This window comes from Canis aureus, chromosome 8 (genome assembly GCF_053574225.1).
Source record: "Canis aureus isolate CA01 chromosome 8, VMU_Caureus_v.1.0, whole genome shotgun sequence".
In the NCBI taxonomy this organism is placed as follows: domain Eukaryota; kingdom Metazoa; phylum Chordata; class Mammalia; order Carnivora; family Canidae; genus Canis; species Canis aureus.
In genome coordinates this window covers 37,756,887-37,776,854 of record NC_135618.1, presented here as the reverse complement: position 1 = coordinate 37,776,854, position 19,968 = coordinate 37,756,887, and the positions used below count along the sequence as shown (strand labels likewise).

The window sequence follows — 19,968 nt, the reverse complement described above, 5'->3', positions numbered from 1 at the left end:
GACGGACAGGCTGGTGATGGACAGGTCGGGGATGGACAGGCGGGTGACGGACAGGCCGGTGACGGACAGGCTGGTGACAGACAGGCGGGGGACAGACAGGCGGAGGACGGATAGGCCGGTGATGGACAGGCGGGGGACGGACAGGCGGAGGACGCACAGGCGGAGGACGGACAGGCAGGGGACGGACAGGCCGGTGATGGACAGGCAGGGGACGGACAGGCGGAGGATGGACAGTCCGAGGACGGACAGAGTGAGGACAGGTGGAGGATGGACAGGTGGAGGACGGACAGGCCGGGGATGGACAGGCGGAGGACACACAGGCGGAGGACGGACAGGCAGGGGACGGACAGGCCGGTGATGGACAGGCAGGGGACGGACAGGCGGAGGATGGACAGTCCGAGGACGGACAGAGTGAGGACAGGTGGAGGATGGACAGGCGGAGGACGGACAGGCGGAGAACAGACAGGCCGGGGGCGGACAGGCGGGGGACGGACAAGCGGGGGACGGACAGGCGGGGGACAGACAGAGTGAGGACAGGCGGATGACGGACAGGTGGAGGATGGACAGGCAGGGGACGGACAGGCCGAGGACGGACAGGCGGGGATGGACAGTCGGAGGACACACAGGCGGAGGACCGACAGAGTGAGGACAGGTGGAGGACAGACAGGTGGGGGACAGACAGGTGGAGGACGGACAGGCCGGGGACAGACAGGCGGAGGACGCACAGGCGGGGGACGGACAGGCGGGGGACGGACAGGTGGAGGACGGACAGGTGGAGGACGGACAGAGTGAGGACAGGCGGAGGACGGACAGGCGGGGGACGGGCAGGCGGGGGACGGACAGGCCGGAAACCGACAGGCGGAGGACGGACAGGCCGACCGAGGACAAGCTGCCACCCAGGCCGGGAGGCAGGCGCAGCCCTACGGGGGCTGTGACCCGGCGGCTCCCCGTCAGCTCGGTGACGACGGGCGCGCTTTGACAACCCGGCGGCGGGCCGGGGGGGCTGGTTCGCCGAGCGGCGGGAACCGGGTACCGGGGGCCGGGGGCGGGGGCCCGCGGCGGCGACTGCAGGGGCGGGGCCTGCCGGGGGACACGCGGGCACCGGCGGTGGGACTGTGCGGCGGGAGGGGCCGCCTTGCCTCGCCTCGCCGGGACCGCCCCGCCCCTCCCCCAGCGCCGCTCCCGGCCCGGAACCTTCGTGCCGCGGGCCCCGCTTCTGCCGGGAGGCCGGCGGGGGGGCCACTTCCGGCTCGCGGAGCTGTTTCCGGCGCGGCGCTTCCGGTCGGGCGGCCCGGCACTTTTGGGAAATGGTTGTGGAGCCGGCGGCGGCAGGGGCTCGTCCGACCGGCTGGCCTGGCGCCCGCGACCTCCGCTCCCCGCGTGCGGCCCCCTGGCTCTCCCCGCAGGCCCCGGCGCGCCCTGTGCGGGCGCCATGTCGCGTCCTCGAGGGGCGTGAGCGGCCGGGGGACCCCTGAGCACCGGGCCGCGGGGCCCATGCCCCCCCCCCGACTGAGCTGCCGGGGAGCTCGGGGCGCACAGGCCTCGGCCGAGCAGCCATGGAGAAGATGTCCCGGGTGAGCACGGCCCTGGGCGGCGGCGCGCTGACCGGCCGCACCATGCACTGCCACCTGGACGCTCCGGCCAACGCCATCAGCGTGTGCAGAGACGCGGCCCAGGTGGTGGTGGCCGGCCGCAGCATCTTCAAGATCTACGCCATCGAGGACGAGCAGTTCGTGGAGAAGCTGAACCTGCGTGTGGGCCGCAAGCCCTCGCTCAACCTGAGCTGCGCGGACGTCGTCTGGCACCAGATGGATGAGAACCTGCTGGCCACGGCGGCCACCAACGGCGTGGTGGTCACCTGGAACCTGGGCCGGCCGTCGCGCAACAAGCAGGACCAGCTGTTCACAGAGCACAAGCGCACGGTGAACAAAGTCTGCTTCCACCCCACCGAGGCACACGTGCTGCTCAGCGGTTCCCAGGATGGCTTCATGAAGTGTTTCGACCTCCGCAGGAAGGACTCCGTGAGCACCTTCTCGGGTGAGCCCTGCAGGCGACCTCGTGTGCCCCAGACGGCCTGGGACGAGCCCGGGAGCGGCGCGGGGCGTGCGCGCGGGTCAGCAGGGCGGGCGGGCGGGCACCAGCGGCAGGACCACCCGGCCGCAGGAAGCGCACCAGGAAGGCTGGGGGTTTGGGGGGGGGGTGCCTGTCCTCACACTTCTTTTCCCAGCAGCCCAAGCTCCTCCACAGCTGGGCTCGAGCCCCTGATCCCTTGCCCACCTTGAAGAGACCAAACGGAGCATAGCCTGGAAGCCTCAGACCTGGGGGCCTCCTGAGGCTGGCGCTGAGCTACTTGTGCTGTGGGAAAGATGGAGGCCTCGAGGGTGCTCGGTGTGCTGGTCCCGGGGCTGGGGGTGGGGGACACGGACCTTTAAGGTGTGCGGTCCCGTGGGGCTGACCCAGCAGCGCCAGTGCAAGCTGGAGGGTTGGAGCAGAAGCCGGGGCAGCCTCACCCGGACCTCCCTGGGCCTCCCTCAGAGGAGTGCGTACAGCTGAGCGCAGCCAGCTTCCTGTGTGCTCAGTGCCCCGAAGCCCCGCCGCAGCTCTGCAAGGACCAACATCAGATGCGTGATCCAGGGGAAACCGAGGTCCACATTACAGGTTCACAAACCACGCGATGCCTGGCATCCTGCCCCTGGCCTATCGACCACATCTCTGTGAGGCCTCTCCCCACCACCCCGCCAGGCAGGCTCAGGGGTGTCCACGCCACCTTGGAGGCCTCCCCGTCTGGACCACGGGCAGGCATGTGACATTAGTCCACAGTCATTGCAAGGCTCCACCCTTGGCTGCTCTCTCTGCTGGAGCCCCCTCACCCTCTCCCTCCATCGACGTCCTCTCCACAGGCCAGTCTGAGAGCGTGCGTGATGTCCAGTTCAGCATCCGGGACTACTTCACCTTCGCCTCCACCTTCGAGAATGGCAACGTGCAGCTCTGGGACATTCGCCGGCCTGACCGCTGTGAGAGGATGTTCACGGCCCACAACGGGCCTGTCTTCTGCTGCGACTGGCACCCTGAGGACAGGTGTGGCGTGGGGTGGGGGCACAGGCAGCAGGGTGGGATGGGTGGGCTCGTGGGGCGGCTGCCTCCAGACCTGTGAGGCAGAGTGGGGAGGCCTCCCACCCCCGGAGAGGATACTGAGGGTTTCACTGACTTATTGTAGGGGCTGGCTGGCCACAGGTGGGCGTGACAAGATGGTGAAGGTCTGGGACATGACCACGCACCGTGCCAAGGAGGTGCACTGTGTGCAAACCATTGCCTCAGTGGCCCGCGTAAAGTGGCGGCCTGAGTGCCGCCACCACCTGGCCACCTGCTCCATGATGGTGGACCATAACATCTACGTGTGGGACGTGCGCCGGCCTTTCGTCCCAGCTGCCATGTTTGAGGAGCACCGAGATGTCACAACAGGCATTGCTTGGCGTCACCCACACGACCCCTCCTTCCTGCTCTCTGGCTCTAAGGACAGCACGCTGTGCCAGCACCTGTTCCGTGACGCCAGCCAGCCTGTTGAGCGCGCCAACCCCGAGGGCCTCTGCTATGGTCTCTTTGGGGACCTGGCCTTTGCTGCCAAGGAGAGCCTAGTGGCCACCGAGTCTGGGCGCAAGCCCTATGCCGGTGATCGGCGCCACCCCATCTTCTTCAAGCGTAAACTGGACCCTTCCGAGCCTTTCGTGGGCCTCGCGTCCAGTGCCCTCAGTGTCTTTGAGATAGAGCCTGGCAGTGGCAGCATGAGCTGGTTCGTGGACACCGCCGAACGTTATGCCCTGGCTGGCCGGCCTCTGGCTGAGCTCTGTGACCACAATGCGAAAGTGGCTCGGGAGCTTGGCCGCAACCAGGTAGGCAGTGTGGCCTGAGAGGGTCCCAGGGCCTGTGACCTTGGGGGCTCCCCCAACTGCTATACCCGGACCCTGCCCTGTGTTTATCGCTCAGCATGGTGGCTGCCACCACCAGCCACCACCCTGGTAACCGAGGATACCCGCTGGCCTGGAGCGGACCCGATGGCGGTGCATCCTTAGGGTGCAGGTCTGGGGGGTTAGTGTTCCAGCCCCGCTTGTGGCTCATTTTTGCTTTTGGATTTTTCAAGATGTCTGATCCTGCAGAGGTCGACATGGCTTTTCTCATTGTTTTCCTGGGACCACAGACCGATTTGCATGTTGACTGCCTCCAGTTTCTGCTTCTGCTTATCCCCTCGTAGGATCGAGACTAGGATTTTTGTCTTTGGCACAGGCTTCAGTTCCCCAGCTGGAGTGGGCCAGTACATTGGGTGCTTGGGGCAGCAGAACCTGACAGTTTGTGGTTCCATCCAGGTGGGAGTGGAGGGTGCTAGATGGGGTGCCAGGGACCCAGGCCCCCGGTGAGTGCCTGGCATCCTCCCCTAGGTAGCACAGACCTGGACCATGCTGCGGATCATCTACTGTAGCCCTGGCCTGGCGTCTGCCACCAACCTCAACCACAGCGTGGGCAAGGGCAGCTCTTGCGGCTTGCCACTCATGAACAGGTAGCCATCTGGGGTGGCTCCGCCCTAAGGGTGGGCTGTTGGAGCCCATCTACCCACTGGCCTTCCCTGCCCCCAGTTTCAACCTGAAGGATATGGCGCCAGGGTTGGGCAGTGAGACCAGACTGGACCGTAGCAAGGGTGACACACGGAGCGACACAGTGCTGCTGGACTCCTCAGCCACACTCCTCACCAATGAGGGTAGGCTGCGGGGGTGGACAGGGCACTGGTGGGAGTAGGGCTGGGGCCTCCCAGAATCAGCTCCTCTGGAACACCCTTTCCCCTATGGGCAGATAACGAAGAGACAGAGGGCAGCGACGTGCCTGCGGATTATCTGCTGGGTGACGTGGAGGGCGAAGAGGACGAGCTGTACCTGTTGGAGCCAGAACATGCACATGGTGAGTGGGCGCTGGGGAAGTGGGGTTGGGAGGTGGGGCGGGAGGCTCAGACCCTGCCTTCCCTGACCCTGCCTTCAGCGGAGGAGCCCGAGTACGTGCTGCCGCAGGAGGCCTTCCCGCTACGCCATGAGATTGTGGACACTCCGCCGGGGCCCGAGCACCTGCAGGACAAGGCTGACTCGCCCCACGTCAGCGGCAGTGAGGCTGATGCAGCCTCCATGGTGCCCGTGGACTCCTCCTTCTCGCTCATCTCCATCTCGCACGCGCTCTACGACAGCCGCCTGCCGCCCGACTTCTTCAGCGCCCTGGTGTGTGACATGCTGCGCTTCTATGCAGAGCAGGGTGACGTGCAGATGGCCGTGTCCGTGCTCATCGTGCTGGGCGAACGAGTGCGCAAGGACATCGACGAGCAGACCCAGGTGGGTGAGTGGGTCTGGGGAGGGCGTCCCTGCCACCCCAGGGCCGCCGGCGCACTGACCTCCGGCCTCCTTCCCTCCCGCCGCCCCAGGAGCACTGGTACACGTCCTACATCGACTTGCTGCAGCGCTTCTGCCTCTGGAACGTGTCCAACCAGGTGGTGAAGCTCAGCACCAGCCGCGCCATCAGCTGCCTCAACCAGGCGTCCACCACCCTGCATGTCAACTGCAGCCACTGCAAGCGGCCCATGAGCAGCCGCGGCTGGGTCTGTGACCGCTGCCACCGCTGCGCCAGTATGTGCGCCGTGTGCCACCACGTGGTCAAGGGGCTGTTCGTGTGGTGCCAGGGCTGCAGTCACGGCGGCCACCTGCAGCACATCATGAAGTGGCTGGAGGGCAGCTCGCACTGCCCGGCGGGCTGCGGCCACCTGTGCGAGTACTCCTGACCGCCGCGGGCGGGAGGCGCTGGGCGTGGGGACCAAATAAAGGAAGCAGGAGCCGCAGTGTGAGGCCGCCCGTCACCCGCGCGTGCGCTCGTGCCGCCAGCTCGATGCTGGGCGGCTCTGCTGGGTGGGCGGCGTCGTCGCCATGGGAACCCGCGGCGGCCGCTCCGCCTTCCGGGGCGGGTCAAAGGAGCTGCTTCCGGGGCGGGCCGGGCGCTGTTGCCACGACAACGAAGCTCCCGGCAGGCTTTGCGGCGGCGGGCTCATGGCGCCGGGGGCGCGGCCACTGCTGCTGTTGGCGGTCTGGACGCTGGCGGCGCCGGTGCTGCGCGGCGCCGGGGACACGGGCGACGGAGGGTGGTGAGCGGCGCGGGCGGGCGGCCGGGACCCGCGGGCGGCCGGCCGGGTTGGGGGGGCGGCGGGGCGCTGACGGCCGTGCCCGTAGGCAGAGGCGCGGGCCCGGGGCCCCGGCCGCCGTGGCGGAGGAAGAGCGCTGCGCCGTGGAGCGCCGGGCGGACCTCAGCTACGCCGAGTTCGTGCAGCAGTACGTGCAGCCCCCACACCCGCCTCCCGCCCCGGCCCCTCCGCCCGGCCCCCGCGCCCCTCCCCCGAGCCGGTGCGACCCGCTGCGGCCCCGCCCCTCCAGGTACGCCTTCTCCAGGCCCGTCATCCTGCAGCGGCTCACGGACAACTCGGTGAGTGCAGCGCCCCGCCCGGCCTCTCCACCCGCGCCGGCCCGCCCTTGAATCTTCTCCCCACCCCACCCCACCCCAGCGCTTCCGGGCCCTGTGCTCCCGAGAACGGCTGCTGGCCTCGTTCGGGGACACCGTGGTCCGGCTGAGCACCGCCAATACCTATTCCTACCGGAAAGGTGAGCTGCCGCGCGCCGCCGCCCCACCTGCTTGCCGGCACTTGCAGGCGGTCTCGGCCAGTCCTGACCAGGCCCTTTCCTACAGTGGACCTGCCCTTCCAGGACTACGTGGAGCACCTACTGCATCCCCAGGACCCTAGCTCCCTGGGCAACGGTGAGTAACACCTGGTTGGCCGTGGGCTGGGCTGGGGGCATGTGGACAAGCACAGGTGCTGAGACCCGGGCGCCTCCTATGTTCTGTGTTGGCAGACACCTTGTACTTCTTCGGGGACAATGATTTCAGCGAATGGGCCTCACTCTTCCAGCACTACTCCCCGCCTCCGTTTAGTCTGCTAGGTACCACTGCTGCCTACAGCTTTGGAATCGCAGGTGGGTACCCTGCACGTGGCATGCCGGAGGAAGGGGATGCGTCAGGTGGGGTTGCGTCAGCAAGTGCTCCTAACTGACCCCACAGGAGCTGGTTCTGGGGTGCCCTTCCACTGGCACGGGCCCGGGTTCTCAGAGGTGATCTACGGCCGCAAGGTCAGCACGGGCCGGGGCTGCGGCTAGGGGCTTACTGCCTGCCAACATGGAGTGACGGGCTGATCTCACCCTCAGCGCTGGTTCCTGTATCCCCCTGAGAAGACACCTGAGTTCCACCCCAACAAAACCACACTGGCCTGGCTTCAGGACGTGTACCCAACCCTGGCACCATCTGAGAGGCCCCTGGAGTGCACCGTCCAGGCTGGTGAGGTCAGTAGGTGGCAGGAAGTGGTCAGGCTGGATCACACGCCACCAGCTAATCCTTGTGCCCCACCCTCCACCAGGTGCTGTATTTCCCTGACCGGTGGTGGCATGCTACGCTCAACCTGGACACCAGTGTTTTTATCTCTACTTTCCTCGGCTAGGTAGAGTGGGCGGCTGGTGAGCCCAGCACACACCAGCACACACCCCTATAGTGCTCACAGGTTTTATTACAGGACAGTGGTGGCAGCAGCCCACCCTCACCTGCTGTTTCTGGCCCAGAAGGGGGTGGAGGTGGGGCTCATGGTCCAGCAGCAGAACTGATGAGGGTGGGATAAGGGACACCAGGGCAGGGATCTAGGAACACAAACTATGTACAGGGACTGGGAGCTACTGCCCCAAGGCCCACCTGGGCCAGGGTACTAGGCAAGGCAGGCAGCTCTGGCACTCGCCTGGCCTCAGTAGTCCTCCACCCAGCCGTTCTCGGAGATGAATGCATCAATGACCTCTTTCATGGCCAGGTTGGGGATGAGCTGTTCCTGGGTCAGGGGGCTCCGGGTGACAGGGTCAAAGTGGCCCACACGCTGCAGTGTGCAGTGACAGCAGATCAGAAAGTGCTCAGTGGTTACGGGCCCTGCTCCCCACTCTTGTTGGCTCTCACCTGCAGGTGTTCCTCAATGTCCTTGCGGTCGTAGGTGATGCCACTAGGCGTGATGCACGGCTCCCGCATAAGCTCGAAGCTGATCTTGCCACACAGGTAGTCCGGGATGTCTCGCTTCTGTAGCACATGGAGTCAGGTCAGGCACCAGAATGGGGACCCGGCTCCGATTCCTGCTACCCAGAGGACAGACAGCTTACCTTTCTCTTCTCGTCCACCTGGGAGAAAAGCTCATCCATGTCTGCTAAGTACTTGTCCTGCGGAGAACCAAGCAGCTACGCGTGGGCCAAATGCCCCTTCCCCCTCCCCCGGGCACCCTCCAGTCACAGGCACGCAAACACGCACACATCCACACGTGGGCTGGGGCACCCTCACGTGCTTGGCCTCGATGCAGGCCTGCTGGGCCCGGACGTGGCCATCATCCTCATCACCCTCGTGGTTCCGCTGGCATTCTTCTAGCTCCCTGGGGGTCGACCAGGAGCTAGTCAGGAATGGGTCTGGCCAGAAGAGATCACACTCCACCCCAACCTCAGGCTTGTTCAGGTCTCTCTTCCCTCCAACTGCTCGCCAGTGCTGGCCTTCAATAAACACTTGTGTTCTTGACTCAGTTAACCCCAGAGTGCTGCCTTGGGGGTGGGTGGGGCCCTGGAGCCTGCCGCTACCACAGCCCACCTCTCCCGCTCGGCCACAATAAGCCGAGTGAGGTAGGAGTGCAGCTCATTCTCCTGGTGGATGCGCCGCTCCTCGATGCTGTTCCAACGCTTCTTCTTGGCGATGCGCAGAGCACTAGGGATATCATCCCCGAAGTTGAGCCGCTGCTCCTTGGCAAGGTTGTAGGCTGGGGGAACAGGGGCTTCAGGTCACCTTCTGGCCAGTCCATCCACCTGGTCCCAGGCGCCCCCGCCGTCCCCTGACAACCTGTAGGCCCACCTCGCTGCAGGTTGGCGATGGCCTCATCATAGCTCTCCATCTCTAGCTGGCACTGCCCCAGGAAGAAGTGTGCCTTCACAGACTGCCCGTCCAGTTCCAGAGCCCGCCGGCAGTCAGCCAGGGCCTGCTCATGCTGCTGCATCTTCAGATAGCACAACGCCCGGTTGGTGTAGTACACGGCCACCAGAGGATTCCGGGTCTGGGGACCAAGGCCAGGCCAGCCAGCATGAGGGAAAAAGCTCCGTGGGCCCTGTCCTAGGCCCTGTCCTGGTCTGGGAGCCCGTGGCTAAAATCCAGACACTAGAAATTTCTCAGCTTGGAAGCCTCTGCTCAGCTAGGGCTGTAGAGTGAACTCCCGGTCCTCAGGCCTGCGCTAGCCCACCCTCTCGGGGCTCCCAGGAGGTTTTGTAAAGGTGAGGTTCCCGGACCTGAGGAGAGCCCCAGCTTCGGGCCTGGGCTTCTCAAGGGACAGGAACCCTGGTCCCGGCCTGGGGCCTCGAGCACCCCTCAAGCTCCCACCCGCCCCTCCAGCAACCAGCACTGGCTCGAGAACCGCGCGGCCTTGGCTCGACTGGAACATGATCAGCACCGAGTTCTCGGGGCCCAAACGCCCCCGCGGGCGAACCAAGACCGCCCCGAGGGTCCGGCGGGAGCGGCGGGGCAGGGGCTCCGGGGAGGACGCGGGGCCGCGAGCCGGGCCCCGCCCACTCCCCCGCCCGGACGCCGGCCCCCTCCCCCGGCGCGGGCGCACTCACGATGGCGCGGCCGTAGCAGGCCGCCGCCTCCGGGTACTTGCGGCCCACGAAGAGCCGGTTGCCCTGCTCCTTGAGCTCCTGCGCGCTCGGGCTCTTTTCGGGGCTTCCGCCGCCGGCGCCCAGCCGCGCGCCGCCCTCTTTCTCCTCCTTGCCCTTCATAGCGCCGCGCGGCACAGCCCGGGCTTCGCTCCCAGGCTCCGCGTCTGGCCCGCCCTGCGCCCGCAGCCCGAGCCCGCAGCCCGAGCCCGCGATCCGCTCGGGCCCGGTCCAGCGATCCGCCACCGGAACTTCCGGCCGCGCGGGGCGGGGCCAGCGGCACGGGCGGGGGCGCGCCTGCGTCCGACGGGCCGCGGAGGCAAGGGGGGGCGGGACCGACTGGGCGCATGCGCTCGAGGGAACGCGACCCGCGACGTCGGACGTCCGGGACAGCGACAAGCGCGGCCCCGCCCCGCCGAGGCCCCGCCCCGCCGAGGCCCCGCCCCGCCGAGGCCCCGCCCCGCGCGGACTAGGCGGCCGCCGGCTGGCTGCGCGGCCGTGGGGCCTTGAGGGCCGCGGGGCTGCGGTCCTGGCGCCGCACGGGGAGGTGCCGCGGCCGCCAGGGACGGCTGGAAGCTCTGGATTGGTGGCAGGACGGCCGAACCCCGCTGCCCGAGGCTCCGTCGCCGCCCTCCCCAGGCCCCAGAGGGCTCCCCGCGGCCACCGGGGGCGGAGCGGAGGAGCACGTGGCCGCCGGCGTGGAAGCGGGGGCGGGGCTTCCGGGCGGGGCTCCGGGTGAGGTTCCCCCACCCATCCCGCCCAGCCCACCTCGGCCCGGCTGGTGAGTGTCGTCGCCTGCCGGGGGGCCCGTGGCCGTGACCCCGGGGGTGCGCGGGAGCCGCCTGCCCAGACGCTGGCGAGGCTCGAGCCCCGGCTGCAGGAGCTCCGAGGCCGCCGCGCGCCCGCCGCCCGCGGCCCTGGGGAGGCGGGGTGCATGCGGCAGGCAGAGCCGGCCCGAGCGCCGCATGGCCTGGGCCCGGGCCCCCGCCCCCCTCTGTCCCCGCCCGGGCGGGACCTCAGGCCCGGGACCCCTCCCCGCGTGGGACCCGCCCCAGCCTGGCCACCCGCAAGGACACCGCGCCGGCCCAGAAGCGCAGAGAAGCCAGGCTGGCTGAACCCTGCTGGGCCCGGGCCACAGGGTTCTCGGAGGGCGGGCGACCGGCTGGGCTGCAGTCTCCGCTGCCTGTGAGGACCCCAGCTCCTCGCACACCCGCCACACGCGCACGCCTGGTTTGGGTGCAGGGAGCACCGGGAGAGCTTGGGCCGCCGTGCGAGGGCCGGGCGGGCCCCTGGGGCCAGCCCCCAGAGCCCACTGCAGCCACCTCCTGCTGTGTAAAATATTTATTCATTCTCCAAAAAGGCTCAGACCGCAAGTTGTGGGGGAGAGGCAGGGGCAGGGTCTCCCTAGGGCCACACTTGGGGACCTCCACTGCCTGGCCAGGCAGTCCTATGTCCCCAGGCCTGGGAGGGGGTGGCCAGGGCTGATGTAAGGCTTGGCCTGGACTCAGTGGGCTGCGAGGGCCACCTGCCCCTACGGAGGAGAAGCAGTCTCAAGGTGTACATTCACAGAGGACAGATGTGCAGGCTCGCCTGGCAGCCAGCCCACACACACCAGTGCCCTGACCCATGGGGCCCTGGGGAGCCCATCAGGGTGGTGGAGGGATGTGGGCGCCTAGCAGGTCGTAGGCGAAGACGTTCCAGAAGATGGCAAAGAGCAGGAAGGTGCCATATGCGAGCAGCACCACCCACCAGCCACACTGGTCCCGCAGGCGTTCCTCATAGCTGCGCAGGATTGTCAGGCCCATGCTGACTCCTACCACTGCACCTGCCAGGTGTGCCATGAAGCTGGGCTGGGGGCCGGAGGCAGGCAGTGGCGGGGAAAAACGGAGCCACACGGCCCGGCCCACTTCAGAACTCACTGCAGAGAAAGGTGGCAGGTGGGCAGGTGGGAGGCACTCTGGCCTGAGGCTGAGGCCCCTCTCAGCCCCCTGACCCCGTACTTACTGCACACCAAGGCCAGCACCATCCTCAGCAGCTTGTAGGGACACCTCATCCCAGCCCAGTTCTGATGGGGCGCGAGACACAGGCTGTGAGGCAGGCCTTATGGGCCCCTCCCCACACCCGCCCCGCTGTCTGCCCTATTACCATGACGACGTTGGCCAGGTGTGCGGAGCACAGGGCGTAGACCCCACCAGAGCCCCCCACCACAGGGGCCCGCATGTCGGTAATGGAGACAGTCAGGGAGCCTGTGTGAGCAAAAGGAGAGCCGTGAGCAGGAGGCTCGCCGGTGCAGTGGCCGGGGGGCGTGTGCCTGCCTTACCTGCCAGCACCCCGGCCAGGTAGAGCAGGCTGATGCGGAGCAGGCCGTGCACCATCTCCAGGGGCACCCCGATCATCAGCTGCAGGAGCGCGTTGAAGCCCAGCTGCTCCAGGCTGGCCATGTGGGTGTAAACAGATGTGAGGTCGGTGGCGGCGGACCACCAGCCCTACCGACGGGGACACCAGAGGCGGGCCCCCGCTCACCCAACGTGCATGAACATGTAGGTGAGGAAGCGCCAGGCTCGAGCGCGGTGGCCGGGGTGGTACACCAGGGGGCTCTTCATGTACTCGGGGTGGTAGGTCTGCAGCACCCACTTGTTGAGACGAGCCCCATAGCACAGGAACACGATGATCTGGGGGAGAGGGGCGTTAGGGCTGGGCTGGGCCGGGCGCGGGGAGGCTCCGGGGTGGCGGGCAGGTAGGCACACCTGGGCAAGGGTGACTGAGGCCATGAACACGGGGGGCGGGCAGCTGCGGTGCCGGTAGAAGTACCAGTGGCGGTCCACTTCTCGGGGCAGGATCTCGTAGGCAACGTAGCGCACGAACCGCTTGTAGACACCCAGGCCCGGCTGGTCCAGCAGCCCGGCCCGGGGCAGCGCCCTCTGTCCGTTGGCGATGGCCCGCTTAAAGCTGCTCGAGCGTTTACTGCTGATCTGGGGGGGCGCTAAGCATGGGCCACCGTGCTCCCTGCGCCCCGAGCCACCCTGCCCCCTTGCTACCCCCCCCTGCTCCTGGTGGAGGCTGAGTCCCCGCCCCCATCCACACCCCTCCCAGGTGGGAAGGGCAGGCGTGGGGGCTGCCTGCCCACCCGCTCGGCCGGGCCCCTACCCTGCCGTCCACCCACTGTGGCACTGACCAGGTCCACCAGCTCCTGGTAGCAGACCTGGCCCCGCTCGTTACTCTGGGCCAAGGCCACCAGCATGTCCAGCTTGGCCGGGTCCAGGGGCAGCTCATGGCTGTGCACCAGGCCGGTGAAGGTGTCCGCACCGATGAAACCTGTGTGCTCAGGGTCCAGCTGCTGGGGTCGGGGGGCGGCCATCGGCCAAGGCTTGAGGTGGGGCGGCCTCGGGGCCGGGCCAGCAGAGGGGCGGGCTCCCAGCTCCCTGGGCCAGGCCTCCGTACCCGCGGGTCCCGGGCTCCCGCTCCACCGCTCCTCGGCCTCCCCACCTCCTTCCCGCCCTGCGCATCCTCCGGGCGGGCAGGCTCCCTCCCTCCTCTGCGTCCCCAGCCGCGGCCGCCCTCTCCCGGAGCGTCAGGCAGGGGAGCAGGGGCCCCAGGTCTCCCGGCGGTGCCCCCCGCCCCCCACGCACCTGCTCCTGGATAAGCTGCAGCAGCGAGCTCCTGTCCATAGAGCCAGGCTGGGCCGGGCCGGGCCGGGGTCGGCGGCGGCCGGAAGGGGCTGCTCTGCGGACGACGCCGCTCCGCCCCGGCCCGCCCGCTCCGCCGGCGCGCGTCACGGAGCCACAGCCGCCCGCCCCCGCGCGCTCGCCGCCGCCGCCGCCCCCCCCCACGCGCGGCCGGGACACGCGCGCGCTCTGCCTGCGGACGCGCCCCGGGAGGGAACAGCTCAGTCCTCGCCTACCGTTTGGGGCTGAGGCTGCTCGGTCGCGCGGCTGGGGAAACTGAGTCACGGGGCAGCCCCCCCCCCATCCCTCCCCGCCCCTCACCCTGGGGCTTCAAAGCCGCCTCCCTGGGGTGACCTTCTGGCCACCGCGCCGCCTGCGACCCTGCTCTGCCCAGCATTCCCTGAAGGTGCCAGCTTGCCCGTGGGGCTCGCGTGTCTGGCCGTGGCAGGAAAGCCCCACGGTCCCACCACGGGGACAAGGCCAGCCAACAGGGCCGATCACAGGGGGCGGGGAGTCCCTTGGTGCAGCTGACCCTGCTCAGTCCACAGCACCCCACACCCAGGCTGCAGACCCCCACTCCCAAGCCAGTGCTGCACGGTGGGACTTGCAGCCATGGACGCCCCCGTGTGGGTGCAGACCCTAAGGCCCAGGCCACGGCTGGGATGTGCCATCCTAGCGGTCCCTCCAAATCCTGATGCCATGGGCAACCCTCCCGCGACTGAGCGGGCGGTCTCCCCAAAGCAGGTGAGAACCGCACCTGTGCGGCAAGGGCCAGCAGGGCTGGTAGGGACAGTGGGGGAGACGCCAGAGTCCCCCAGGCCCTCTGCCTTGGCCCAGCATCCCCAGCCTCCTGCCAAGAGCATGTTGGGGCCTGGGAGAGACCTGGGGGACACCGGCTGATCCATGGCAGGGAGGGGGCACCCAGCCACACGGCAGGCTGTCTGCTCCAGCCCCCGGACACCCACCAAGTAGACACCCGGGCGCCAAGTGAAGGGACGTGGGGACAGGAAGGGCTGCGGCTCTGGTCAGGCTGTGAGGGAGAGCCAGGGCATGTTTCTCAGGCCGTGGCCAACCCTGCACAGCAGCAGCAGCCCCACACAAGTCCCAGATGCTCGAGTCCCAGACTCCCCCTCCTCCCCACCTCAGGCCGGCTACTGGGATGCTGAGGTCTGGGGTGGGAGGGGGCGGGGGGGAGGGGGTGCAGAGGCAGGGCAGCCATCGGGAGGGTCTCCATCAGAGCCCCTCAGGCCAGCATGAGGCCTGATGGGTACAGAGGCTTCCAGACGGCTGCTGGCCCACGAGGGACATCTCAGAAGGGGACTCAGGCCTACAGGACACACATGGGGCTCAGGAGCGGGCGTCTCAGCCCGTGTCAGTGGACTCAAGAAAAGTCGTCTTCAGAAAACAGGATCCCAGGTGTGAAAGACAAGTTTAATGAGGAGACCCGACCTCAGGTCTTCGTGACGGGAACCCATGTCCAAACCAGGGAGGATGGAGGCCACCCCCACCTTTGGCCCAGAGTCCTATCCTGAGTCCCCGAGTCCCCCTGGCTATTGGGACCAGAGAAGTGGAGCCCTGAGAATACCTGGGCCTAGGGTCACCGGCTTCCTCGCCGTGACCCCAGTCCCTCCAACACGTGATCCCCGAAGCGGGTAACGCCTGGCATGTGCAGCTGGGTAGGACGCGCGCTGCGGAGACCTGGGGGACTGCACTTGGGGCTCGGGCAGGGCGGTGGGCAGTATCCCCAGAAGGAAGTTCCGACACAAGGAAGGCCCCCTCGAGCAGGTGCCCCAATACCAGCACCCGGGGGCCTGAGGCCTCATCGGCTCTTCACCAGGGCCCTGTAGAGCGAGATGCTGAGGACGGCAGTAACCGCAAACCCAACGGCCCCCAGGGTCACCCGCAGCCAGAAGGAGGTGGCGTGTAGCTCCCCATGAGCCAGGTGTCTGCAGGAGAGAGCGGCGGCTGGACGACCCGGGGATGCCGCCACAGCGCCCACCCACTGTCTGCGAAGCCCCAGAGCCCGGGGCCACGGGGGACCAGGCCCGCCCGATACCTGCGGGACCCCAGTCCCAACACCACAGTTGTCCCGCCCTCCCCGTGACAAGGACTAGGGTTCCCTGGGAGGGGGCCGCGCCGGTACCCACGGGAAGGCAGCCATGGTGGCGAGCCGGGTGAAGACGGCAGCGCTGAGCCCGGCTGGGCCCACCCGGGAGAAGGTGGCAGGGGCGGGCAGCCGGTGTCTGCGGCAGAACTCAGCGGGCGCCAGGCCGGGGGGCGTGCTGCCCGCGGGCAGGTCCGCCTTGGAGGAGACGATGAGGCAGGGGGTCTGTCCGTCCATGTAGTGGCGCTGCAGCGGGGCGGGCGTGTGAGGGCGGGAGGGGGGGGTGCGGGGGGGGGGGGGTGGTGGTGGCTGGGGGTGTGTACTGCCCCGGGGCCCGGGTGGGGCAGGCTTGCCTTATAGACGCGGGCGCAGAGTGCGAAGGAGCCGGGGTCGCTGCTATCGAACATCAAGCAGGCCACGTCACAGGCGGCATCGGGCACGGGCGCCAGCAGGCTGTCTGCACTCACCTCGCACAGCTAGACAGAGGCTGGCCTCAGGGCAGGCTCGGGGCCGCCCCCGCATGACCAGGGCTGCCCCCGGGGACCCCAGCACTCACGATGAGATACTTCTCCTGTCCGTTGACCTGTACCGTGTTGATGGCGTAGATGGGGCGTTCCTCCGCAAGCTCTCTGCCGTCCTGCGGCGGGGGATGCAGCTGCCTGACCCTTGCACACCGATGCTGCCCACAGCTCCCACCCTCCGCAGATGCTCACCCCTAGGCCGCAGCCGAGGAAGGCCTGCAGGAAGGCGGACTTGCCCACTCCGCGGGCTCCCACCACCTTGCACAGGAGAACGTTCCTCTGCGTCTGCCCCTTCTCCTGGTCCAGCCTCTTCTCTCGAGTGACTGTGGACGGCAGCCGGGGCAAGCGTGACTGACCCAGGGCGCTGCTGGCAGGGGTGGGCTCAGGGCGAGGGCGGGCGCGCACCTGTGATGGCGTGGGCCTGGGAGTCTTGCTCGCAGAGGGTGGGGTAGCCCAGGTAACCCAGGTGCTCGAGGCAGCGCCGGACGTCCAAGTAGGTCACCAAGCTGGGGGCAGGAGGGGCGCGGGGTCACCATGCGGCCGCCACAGGCAGCGTCCCTGCGGGCACGCACCGAACTCACGTCCACTGGCAGAGGTATCCATGCAGAGACAGCCTGCCGGCCTCGGTGCAGACCTCCCGGGGCAGCCGGGGGCCCCAGGGGGCAGCGGGGAACACGCTGAACAGGCTCTCCAGCTCCGCAGGCGAGAGGCTGCCGTCACGGTCCTGCGGGCACAGGGGCTGCTGTGACGTGTGCCCGGGGGCTGGCAGGACTGCAGCGGTGCCCAGTGGTGCTCACGACCCCCTTACCCGGTCGTGCTTCTCAAACACCCTCTGCACAAACTGGTAGCCAAAGTGGTTGAGCTCGGTGCTGCAGCCGGGGGGCACGTGGAGCCTGTGGGGACACAGGGTGTCCCGGGCCCGCCAGGTGCGCCCGCCCCCCGCACAGCCCCGCAGCCGAGCAGCCCCGCAGGGGGCCCACAGGAAGGCGCTGGGCCAGGGAGCCGTCTGCTCAGCCACCGCCCCACCCTGACCTCCCTACACAATGAGGCCCCAAGGGGAGAGGCTGAGCCCGGGGTGCCCCCCCCCACTCACGGCGGGACCAGGTAGTCAGGGGTGAGCTCCAGTGTGTCTCCATAGCCGAAGCGCCGCAGGATGGTCCACGTGGTCTCATGGCGACCACGCTGGATGAACAGCGTGTTCAAGAAAAGAAAGCCTGTGGCGAGAGAGGCGGGAAGGCGGGTAGCACTGGGCACGGTGACCCCCTCCCAGGGCACCGGCAGGGCACCAGCACGCACCGTCCAGGGTCAGCCGGTTGTCGTGCACCCCTCCAGCCACGTTCTTGCGCACCACCATCTTCACGTCCTCCAGGGCCTGCGGGGCCAGGGGGTGCCCGAAGCAGGATTTCTGCCCCCGAGGGAAAGTGGCCATCAGCCAGCCCCTCAGTGACCACTCGGTGTCACCAGGGCACCCGAGACCGTGTCCCCGAGGGATGGGGGCCGCACCTGGAAAGTGTTGAGCTCCTCGTCACTGAGCGCCTGGTCTAGATCCCGGTCCGAGAGCCTGAAGATGCGTGTGAGGGCTTGGGCACATGCGGGCCTCAGCTGCAGGGACAGCCGGCTCAGCACGTCCCCGCTGCACCACCCCCGCCAGCCCGGCTGCCTCGCCGGCGCCTGCTGCCCACCTGCTTGGCCTCGGGGTCGTAGAGCGGGGCCGTGGGGTGCAGCACCGCCTTCTGTGCATAGTAGAACAGCTCCGAGATGTTCCTCAGGTTCTTGGCGGAGCACTGGTGGCCGTGGAGACAGACCCACAGGTGTGCCCGGTACCACAGATGTCAAAGGGGCCTCCCCAGAAGATGCAGGCCCTCCGAGATGGCACCTGCCACGCAGCCCCGCCCACCCACTCACCTCCACGCAGGTCTCGATCTCTGGGAACTGGCTCATGATGGGCAGCACAGCCTCCATCGAGCTCCCGGGCCGCAGGTCTGACTTGTTGCCCACCAAGATGATGGGGACTCTGGGGGGAGAGGTCCATGGTCACCGTGGCTGGAGGGGCTGGCAGGGGGCACCCACCTGGGCCCAGCCTGTTACCTGGGGCCCCTGTCAGTCTCCCCATTCACCAGGGGGATCCATTTGGTTCGGATCTGAAAAGCAAGGGTCAGCCTGCTGTCCCCCAGGTCGTCCTGGAACTCACACCTGGACACGGGGAGGCCTGGGCCCCAAGCAACAAAATCACAGATGCTGGGAACGGGGCCACACGGAACGAACAGTCAGCAGGGCACGGCATGTGACTGAGACCTGAGGGCTTCAGACTTCTAAGCGTCCGCGCCCGGGGCTGGCTCAGCCTGGGTCAGCGAAGGCCCGTCCACAGTTCGCAAAGGACGACACGGAGCTGCGTGCCAGCACCGAGGACCCAGGCGCCTCACCTTCTCAATGGTAGCCTCCTCAGATACGTCATACACCACGCAGACCACGTTTGCCTGTGGGAATGGGAGAAGCTTGACGTGACCACAGGTTCCTGCTCCATGGCGGCCTTGACTGGGCTGGGATCCTGACCCCCGAACCCGGCAGTGCTGCGGAGTCCCCTGGGAGGCTGAGGACAGACCGCCCCCACCCCGAGCCTGACACCCCGGCCCCAGCTCTGGGTCCCCGGGCTGCTTCGGGTACGGTGACAACTTGGGCAGCGACGAGGACATCCCCACGAGGCACGACGGTGTGCAGAAGGCCGCCCTGGGTAGTGGTGGCCTCGACCCGCCCATTCCTCCAGGGAACAGGTGCAAAGGGGACCCGCAGGCCTGGTCAGGGCGGCGCGGGAGGACTGGGTGCAGAGCCCATTAGCGGCCAAGGTGATGCGCACCCAGACTGCTCCCCAAGGTGTAGAGAGGGGCAGCAGGCGCGCGGGGCCAAGGGGGGGGCCGCGGCAGGGCAGGGGCGCAGCCTCACCTTGAGGATCTCTGCCCGGAGCTCCTCGGCTGTCTGCTCCGCTTCTGCGGAGGGAGGAACAGCTGACCGCGGCTGCCGCCACCTCACCCTCCCTACCCGCGCGGCGCCGCTCTACCTGAGTAATCCACGATGTGCGTAGGCACCTTCTCCGGGGTGACGTCCGCGGGAATGGTGATCTCCTCCGCGCGGGGCGGGACCTGCGGGGACCCGCGTCAGGGCGGCCGCGCGCCCCGGCACTGACCCCGACGGCCGCCCGCGCTGCGCTCTCACCTCCGCCGGGAACTCCTCGCCCACCAGCGACAGGATCAACGACGTCTTCCCCACCTGGGCTGCGCGGGGCGGCGCGGTCAGCGGCGGACACCGGCGCCCGCACCCCCCCCCGCTCTCAGGCCCGCGACCCCGGACCCCGAACCTCGACCCCGGACCTCGATCCCCCCACCGGACCCCGACCCCGGACCTTGACCCCCCCCCACCGGACCCCGGATCCCGCCCCCAGACCCCGACCTCGACCCGGGATCCCGACGCCCCCGCCCCGCCCCGGCGCCTACCCTCGCCCAGGAGCAAAATGCGAACGTCCCGCTTCATAGCGGCCGCACGGACCCCCGCCCCGGTCCCGACCCCGGTCCCGACCCCGACCCAGCTCCGACAATTGCCCTCCCACTCGCCCGCGCTTCCGGCCTCCGATCGCACTTCCGGCCCCGGCTTGCGAAGCCACACTGACGAGCCGGGCGGGCCAGAGCGTCCCCGCTGTGCGGTGGCGCCCCCGGGCGGGCACTCTGGGCACTGTAGGCCTGCGCCGGGGAGGGCGCTCGGGGCTGGGCGCTCCGGGCTGGGTACTCCGGGCACGTGCTCTGGCCTGGGTGCTCCGGGCTGGGTGCTCCGGGCACGCTCTCTGGGCTGGGTGCTCCGGGCACACGCTCTGGCCTGGGTGCTCTGGGCTGGATGCTCTGGGCACGCTC

General features: G+C 68.5%; 5 protein-coding genes across 27 annotated transcripts; 2 read left to right on the top strand and 3 right to left on the bottom strand.

Moving 5' to 3' along the window:
* Positions 1-1,276: 1,276 nt before the first annotated feature.
* WDR24 (WD repeat domain 24) lies at positions 1,277-5,866 on the top strand. 5 transcript variants are annotated; one of them, XM_077905969.1, is made up of 9 exons: positions 1,277-2,037; positions 2,536-2,799; positions 2,901-3,078; positions 3,218-3,890; positions 4,434-4,552; positions 4,629-4,750; positions 4,843-4,947; positions 5,284-5,370; positions 5,456-5,866. In XM_077905969.1, the coding sequence occupies exons 1-9, from the start codon at positions 1,557-1,559 to the stop codon at positions 5,635-5,637; spliced, it is 2,211 nt and encodes a 736-aa protein (XP_077762095.1). In that variant the 5' UTR covers positions 1,277-1,556; the 3' UTR covers positions 5,638-5,866. The 5 variants fall into 5 exon arrangements, with proteins under 5 accessions (XP_077762095.1, XP_077762093.1, XP_077762092.1 ...); XM_077905967.1 differs by having other exon boundaries at positions 1,278-2,037; positions 5,284-5,366; XM_077905966.1 differs by having other exon boundaries at positions 1,279-2,037; positions 5,026-5,370.
* Positions 5,867-5,898: 32 nt separating this feature from the next.
* JMJD8 (jumonji domain containing 8) lies at positions 5,899-8,661 on the top strand. Of its 9 annotated transcripts, none has more exons than XM_077905973.1 (10): positions 6,026-6,166; positions 6,252-6,350; positions 6,453-6,501; positions 6,581-6,677; positions 6,763-6,831; positions 6,927-7,046; positions 7,132-7,199; positions 7,275-7,409; positions 7,484-7,564; positions 8,158-8,661. In XM_077905973.1, the coding sequence occupies exons 1-9, from the start codon at positions 6,072-6,074 to the stop codon at positions 7,562-7,564; spliced, it is 813 nt and encodes a 270-aa protein (XP_077762099.1). In that variant the 5' UTR covers positions 6,026-6,071; the 3' UTR covers positions 8,158-8,661. The 9 variants fall into 9 exon arrangements, with proteins under 9 accessions (XP_077762104.1, XP_077762107.1, XP_077762103.1 ...); XM_077905976.1 differs by having other exon boundaries at positions 7,484-7,580; XM_077905974.1 differs by having other exon boundaries at positions 7,484-7,580; positions 8,096-8,661.
* On the bottom strand, positions 7,613-10,033 carry STUB1 (STIP1 homology and U-box containing protein 1). Its single transcript, XM_077905982.1, has 7 exons — positions 9,744-10,033; positions 8,989-9,187; positions 8,731-8,896; positions 8,434-8,521; positions 8,259-8,315; positions 8,062-8,178; positions 7,613-7,984 (listed from the first exon to the last, which is right to left on the bottom strand). The coding sequence occupies exons 1-7, from the start codon at positions 9,900-9,902 to the stop codon at positions 7,859-7,861; spliced, it is 912 nt and encodes a 303-aa protein (XP_077762108.1). The 5' UTR covers positions 9,903-10,033; the 3' UTR covers positions 7,613-7,858.
* Positions 10,034-11,105: 1,072 nt separating this feature from the next.
* RHBDL1 (rhomboid like 1) lies at positions 11,106-13,566 on the bottom strand. 3 transcript variants are annotated; one of them, XM_077905951.1, is made up of 8 exons: positions 13,409-13,566; positions 12,955-13,116; positions 12,527-12,751; positions 12,303-12,451; positions 12,100-12,212; positions 11,925-12,025; positions 11,784-11,844; positions 11,106-11,697 (listed from the first exon to the last, which is right to left on the bottom strand). In XM_077905951.1, the coding sequence occupies exons 1-8, from the start codon at positions 13,445-13,447 to the stop codon at positions 11,426-11,428; spliced, it is 1,122 nt and encodes a 373-aa protein (XP_077762077.1). In that variant the 5' UTR covers positions 13,448-13,566; the 3' UTR covers positions 11,106-11,425. The 3 variants fall into 3 exon arrangements, with proteins under 3 accessions (XP_077762077.1, XP_077762078.1, XP_077762079.1); XM_077905952.1 differs by having other exon boundaries at positions 12,955-13,113; positions 13,409-13,562; XM_077905953.1 differs by lacking the exon at positions 12,955-13,116 and having other exon boundaries at positions 13,409-13,550.
* Positions 13,567-14,856: 1,290 nt separating this feature from the next.
* On the bottom strand, positions 14,857-19,705 carry RHOT2 (ras homolog family member T2). Of its 9 annotated transcripts, none has more exons than XM_077905941.1 (19): positions 19,558-19,704; positions 19,280-19,338; positions 19,125-19,206; positions 19,010-19,053; positions 18,493-18,546; positions 18,158-18,210; positions 17,976-18,083; positions 17,752-17,887; positions 17,573-17,671; positions 17,366-17,474; positions 17,163-17,283; positions 16,878-16,962; positions 16,651-16,793; positions 16,475-16,575; positions 16,262-16,392; positions 16,105-16,185; positions 15,902-16,024; positions 15,592-15,794; positions 14,857-15,390 (listed from the first exon to the last, which is right to left on the bottom strand). In XM_077905941.1, the coding sequence occupies exons 1-19, from the start codon at positions 19,592-19,594 to the stop codon at positions 15,264-15,266; spliced, it is 1,896 nt and encodes a 631-aa protein (XP_077762067.1). In that variant the 5' UTR covers positions 19,595-19,704; the 3' UTR covers positions 14,857-15,263. The 9 variants fall into 9 exon arrangements, with proteins under 9 accessions (XP_077762067.1, XP_077762068.1, XP_077762071.1 ...); XM_077905942.1 differs by having other exon boundaries at positions 17,752-17,853; positions 17,975-18,083; positions 19,558-19,703; XM_077905945.1 differs by having other exon boundaries at positions 18,158-18,307; positions 19,280-19,333; positions 19,558-19,650.
* Positions 19,706-19,968: the final 263 nt, after the last annotated feature.